Here is a 6,509-nt window from a genome sequence, read left to right as displayed (position 1 = left end):
AATCGTAAAATTTCTTAAACACCTAGTGTTTCATTTTTAACTTTGACATAAAATCTTTCCCACCGAATGTGAATTGACTTTAATATCTTTAGTTCCAATGGTGTTGGATTAGTAAAATACTACATGATATAATAAAATATAACTTAATCAATATAAATAATAACAAGTATAACAAATGAAATTGGTTTTGAAGTAAACAATTATCATTTCTCAATTATTCTTGAAACCTCCTAGGAGTATCGTTGACATCCAATGCATCACATAATAATCGGACTCAGTGCTTCCTCTTTGCTTATTATACTAAATTGAATAAGATATTCAAAGTTAACCGAAAATTAGAATACACAGTAATAAAATGTAATTTTAAGACATCAATTATTGTTTAAATGACTTACTTTAATTGCAATTTCTTTAGTAGTAGCCTTGGATTTTCCTTGAATGTCATTAAATCCCTTCAAAGTAATGGTTCAGAGAAACATGCATGCATATTGTGCAATTTTAGAATATTGATGTCAAATACTAATGATAAAGTAAATGTCTTACAAAATACAACTAACCTTTCAATAATTTCTTTCAAGTAGTTGGAAGCTTATTATGCAATGAATAGAACTAGACGAAAACACTGTCCTTGGGACATATAACGACCAGTTGTCAATGTGCACTGCATTGGAGAATATTGAGTTATTATAATGCATACATTATTTAAATTGATTTGTTCAGTTTTACTTACCCATTCAAGTAGGCTCCTAGGTAGACATCTTTATGTGAATTTTGCATTCATTTCTTAATATAATCATCTGATTCAAATTGTGATTGTCTAGATCTCTGTATGGACTGTGGCTCGAGAAATCCAAACACAGAAGCATTCCCCGCTTGCATACTTATCCTAGTCATATGACCATTGTTGTTAAAATAAAGTAAATTATGCATCAATTTAAAACAATCAGTTAAGTAATAGACAATAATGTAAAATGACTTACAAAATCTATATTTGTATAACAGAGATCCTGAGACATTGACCATCGAGTGCTAATTCAAAAAGATCTTCATGCTTTATGTACAAGAGGAAGTTATCATTATACACCCCAACACAGTTGCATCCCACGGCACTTGTAAAGGCTTGAGGAAAAGATGCGGGATCGTCAATGTCATCTGGTACAGTGGTTCATCATCAAGTTCTGGCCTATCTACAAGTTTCATCGGTCCCTCAGCTCCTTGATTTTCCTACACAGTTAATAAACATAAGTCAATGACAATCAACACTTTATTTGTAACAAATCTTTTTTTTAATAATAACAAACACTACAAAAGGCAATACATGTTTTGAAAAAAGCTGTACAAGATGTGTCAGCCAAGCAAGGAAGATGTTAAGGATCTACCCCACTAACTGAACCTCTTGAATGGGTATAGGGACACAAGCATCAACATCTTGAACTTCATCAACATCGACCTTCACTTGATCATTGGTCAAAGGGACATTGCGGATGATTGTCGACCCCTCATAAACTCTTCCAAGGGCAACCGGGCTAGAAGGATTTTCATCAACATACAACCCACATTTCATTGAGTCACCCGTGTCTGGGTCCTACCTCGAGGGATCGACATAGCTTCCCTTTGTGCTGACACGGGAAGCAGAAGGATTAACCTCAGGCTTAGGAGGCAGTGCGAGTCCTTGTGATTGCATTTGCGATTGCATCTGGGACTAAATTTTACTGAAGGACAACATTAGTTGTCGAGTCACTTTTTCAATGACCGACTCCTCTAGCTAGTCCTTGATTTTTTGTGTCAGTTGCTTCAGGTCTGCGGGGGTCATGGACGTAGAGGCGCAGGAGCTCTTTGGAGCCGGTCTAAAGTATTATTTGATTGTAACATCGGCTCTAGCAGCACAAACATTTGTACAACAGAGATGCTGAGACACAGTTGCATCCCACGACACTTGTAAAGGCCTAAGGAAAAGTTGCGGGATCATCAACGTCATCTGGTACAAGGGATCATCATCAAGTTCTGGCCTATCTACAAGTTTCGTTGGTTCCTCAGCTCCTTGATTTTCCTACACAGTTAATAAAAATAAGTCAATGACAGTTAACACTTTATTTATAACAAATCCTTTTTTAATAGTAACAAACAAAACAAAAGGCAATACATGTTTTGAAAAAGGTTGTACAAGATGTGTCAACCAAGCATGGAAGATGTTAAGGATCTACCCCACTAATTGAACCTCTTGAAGGGGTATAAGGACGCAAGCATCAACATCTTGAATTTCCTCAACATCGACCTTTACTTGATCATTGGGCAAAAGGACGTTGTGGATGATTGTCGACCCCTCATGAACTCTTCCAAGGGCAACCAGGCTAGAAGGATTGTCATCAATATACAACTCACATTTCTTTGAGTCACTTGGGTCTGGTTCCTACCTCGAGGGATCGACACAGCTTCCCTTTGTGCTGACACAGGAAGCAAAAGGATCAACCTTAGGCTTAGGAGGCAGTGCAAGTCTCTATGATTGCATCTGGGACTACATTTGACTGAAGGACAACATTAGTTGTCGAGTCACTTTTTCAATGACCGACTCCTCCAGTTGGTCCTTGATTTTTTGTGTCAGTTGCTTCAGGTCTTCGGGAGTCATGGACGTAGATGTGCAGGAGCTCTTTGGAGCCGGTTTAAAGTATTGTTTGATCGTGATACCGACTCTAGCAACACAGACATTTGTACAACAAAGATGCTGAGACATTGACCACTGTGTGCTATCTCAAAAAGAACTTCATGTTTTATGTACAAGGAGAAGTTATCATTATACACCCCAACACAGTTGCATCCCACGACACCTACAAAGGCTTAAGGAAAAGCTGCGGGATCGTTATCAAGTTCTGACCTATCCTAAAGAAAAGCATCAATGGATAGCTCTCCTTTTATTAGTTATGAAATTCGAGCTTCAACACTTGTAATAATGTTGATCATTACTTTAATTTCCAAAAGCAGGCTTGCTTGACGCCAATATGAAGATAATAGGGTTAGGAATTTCGCTCAGTTCACGTTCTTAATTAATGGGTGGAAAGGGAATAAGCTCAAGACTCAAGAGAATACTATATAGTACCATCCATCAATGTCATCTCCAAAATTGTTGCTGGTGAAAACCCGAAAAACAAGGTTATATAGTACCATATATATAGTAAAGAAAATAATTGGGTGGATATGGACTATTTCAGGGGCAAGTTGTTTGATATTAATTTGATCAATTAAAACAAACATTTTCTATTGTTGTAAAACTAATTAACAGAGTAATGATACACACAATAACAAATTCTTAACAGTTTCTAAAACTCATTTTTTTTCTTCATATATCTCTCTTCATTACACCACCTATTTTATCTCGTATTTTTCGCTTACTCTTTTATTATATGAGCTAGTGTAGAAAAAAACATAGGTAAGAGTAACATTATTCAAACTAATATATTTCTACTACACATGATATAAACATATATGATATATCTATTACACAAATAATAAAAACTACGGCTGATAATCTAGATATAAGTATACAGATAATAAACATAACAATTATTGCCTGGCTATTATTCTCTACTCATCAAACACATGCCGGAATAATCATCAAATTCTCCAACTTTTAAGTTTTTTGGGTATGAAACTAGGATTATCTTCAACACGAGATATTTTTGTTGTGGTCAAGTCGAATAAGACCAGCGGAAAAGAAGTGAGAGTATAATCACTTAGGAGCTACCCAAGAGGCAAGAATTCAGAGGATTTCTCATCAGCATTATTATTATCCAACACCAGACCCGAACGCTGTGATTTTCTCGTTGATCTATTATTATTCCAACCGTTCCTAATGAGACTCGGTGGAGTCAAAGTGAAACCCCACCCTTCATCATCACCACCACCAAATCTCTCGTACTGTACACACCGTCTCCCCGCGCTTCTCGTCGTCCTATACCCCCACGTGCCACTGCTCATCCTCGTAAAGCACACGCAGCTATTCGCACGCTGCAGCATCATCTGGCTCCGTACCTCCTCGGGTAACCTTAGCGTAAACCTCTCATAATTCTCTCCAGCGGCATTATGCGCCAATTGCATTTGCCCCAACGAGTTTGATCTCGAAAACAAAAGCGAAGACAAGAACCCCGTCGACCTCGACCTCGATGGACGGCTCTGATGATTCAACGAGCGAATCCTCCGAAGCAAATTCACCTTCGGTGATTCCACGACATTACCTCTCTTATGTTCCTCACCAACAACAACAGTCTCGTATTCATATTCATGTTCGTGTTCATCGGGTATCTGAATTGACAGGATTGAAGGGATATTCGTGTTGATGTTTACGTCTTCTGGTTGTGGAACGAGGTTGGCGCGACACACCGGGCACGTGGAGTGAGAACCTAACCACTCATCAATGCAATAGCGGTGGTACACGTGGCAGCATTTGGGGATCATGCGGAGGGTCTCGTCGTCTTCGAACTCGTTCAAGCAAACCGCGCATGCAAGCGTGTCTTTTCCGATTTTCAGACCCTTCACGTCGCCGTAGAGGAAACTTGGGAACGTTTCTATTGTGGCTTGGTTGAGGCCATTGGATTCAGCTTGCGACGGGTTACCGGCTGCGCCGGTGGGGTCCGCGCGGTCGAGGATGCCACGTGTCGGGGCCTGCCGGTCGTAGCACTTGCGGGAGTAAATGGAGAGGAAGACTAAGATGAGAAACATGATGGCCAAAATGGCCATGATTGTGACCATGGATTTGTTGCTGTCGGGTTGCACCGGCGGGGTTACCGGTTGACCGGTTACTGCGGGTGAGACGTGAATGAGAAGGTGCAATAGAGCCAGCCATGCATGGCCTTGGTCGAAACTGTGGAGTTTGATAAGAGGACTCTCCTTATGCATGTTCATTTTTTATTTTTTTTTATTTACGGGTCATATTCTTGCATGCATGTAATAACTAATTCCTTCAAGTTAAAAGATGAAAGTTGTGGCAACACCACCACCAAAGTGCTCGATTGTAACAAAGGGAGGGAATTAATTAAGCAGAGTTTGTGAGATATTATAATTGATTTATATTGCATGTGTTTTTGTTTTGATCTATTGAGCTCTTGGAGCATCAAGAAAGAAAGAAACAAAGAAGGAAGGGAAGAAATGTGTAGTAGAGTGTATGGATATTATAATTGTATTTGTGTATTTGATGGGTGGTTTTCGTAGAAAACTTGGGCTTTAGCCAAACGACTACTGGAAAGCGTGTAAATTTGGAATATGGAACTTATGTATTATTATTTTAGAAGTTAATTTTTCATGAGTTTGGGAAGCCAACGAGATTTGGCTCCTTTGTGTTGTGCATGGCCAAAGGATAATGATGTTACTTGTTTGTGTGGTGAAATATTAGTGGTACGTAGCTAACGCAAAGGGCAAGCATAGAACACGCCAAAACGATAATGCTAACGCAATAGATTTTGTTCTTTGTTTTTTTTTTTTTTTCTGTCTGGTTTGTTGTTTGTTTTCTGTCTTTTTTGTTTTTTGTTTTTACATCAAGGATATATCACAATCGCCAATAGAAAAAAGAACATTTTTCAAGACGTAATCATTGTTGAAATAGGTTTATTTTTCTTTATAAAATCTTTTCCATGTATGAAAGCACACTTGAAAAGTCATTTATCTACCAAACGAGAAAGCTAATATTTGTCATGTATATGACCGGTTACCACGTATTTGCTCGAGGCATACTTATAGACTTTCATGGCAAGCTTTTAAGATTAATATTTGTCATGTTTTCTCTGAGACAAAAAGCCAATCTTCACTTAATTTATTTACCAAAAAAAAAAAAGCATCCTCACTTAATTTGATAATCGAGTTATTGTATTGTATCATTTTGCCGAGGAGAAAATCAGATAGGACGGGCCTTTTTAGGTCCAAATAGGATATTTTTAAGGATAGATAATTTTGATATTATCTTTTTAACATTAGTTTTATTTTATATATTTTTTAAATATTATATTATGTCACTTGTATGTTGATATTATTTGCAATTTCCTATTTAATAGAGCATGCTGTACAAGAAATTATCAAAATGAAGAAATCATAATTTTATCTTGTTTATCTTTTTATAGTTTTTTTTCTAGTCTTTTGTGGTGTTTTCTTAGGAATAGAATTAAGTAGTGTAGCTCAAGGTTGGGCGTTTCCTAAAAAACACCATAAAATACTAGAGAAAAGTTATAGAAATATAAACAAGATAAAATTATGTTTTCTTCATTTTGATAATTTTTTGCATGGTACATATCTTATTACATAGGAAATTATCAAGAATATCAACCATACAAATAACATAATCTAATATTTTACAAAATATAAAATAAAAGTAAATATTAAAAGAATAATCTCAAAATTATCTATTCTTAAAAACATGATATTTGAGTCTGGAAAGACCCATCCTATCATAATCCCTCCGCTTTAACTATCCTCCCCTTTGTTATCCACTCTTGCGTACTCTTTCTCAATTACGTACTCTCTCTTGG

General features: G+C 37.1%; 1 protein-coding gene across 1 annotated transcript; it reads right to left on the bottom strand.

The window, feature by feature from the left end:
- Positions 1 to 3,425: 3,425 nt before the first annotated feature.
- Positions 3,426 to 5,223, bottom strand: LOC100807292 (RING-H2 finger protein ATL34). Its single transcript, XM_003518195.3, has one exon. It carries the CDS (start codon positions 4,894 to 4,896, stop codon positions 3,736 to 3,738), a length of 1,161 nt encoding a protein of 386 aa, XP_003518243.2. The 5' UTR covers positions 4,897 to 5,223; the 3' UTR covers positions 3,426 to 3,735.
- Positions 5,224 to 6,509: the final 1,286 nt, after the last annotated feature.

Source organism: Glycine max, chromosome 2 (assembly GCF_000004515.6).
Source record: "Glycine max cultivar Williams 82 chromosome 2, Glycine_max_v4.0, whole genome shotgun sequence".
NCBI lineage: Eukaryota > Viridiplantae > Streptophyta > Magnoliopsida > Fabales > Fabaceae > Glycine > Glycine max.
Note: the sequence above shows the minus strand (reverse complement) of the source record. Positions and strands in the feature narration are given on the sequence as shown.

What these genes read in the sequence shown, in the direction of transcription:
- LOC100807292 (XM_003518195.3), bottom strand. Translation starts at nt 4,896, where the DNA reads ATGAACATGCATAAGGAGAGTCCTCTTATCAAACTCCACAGTTTCGAC.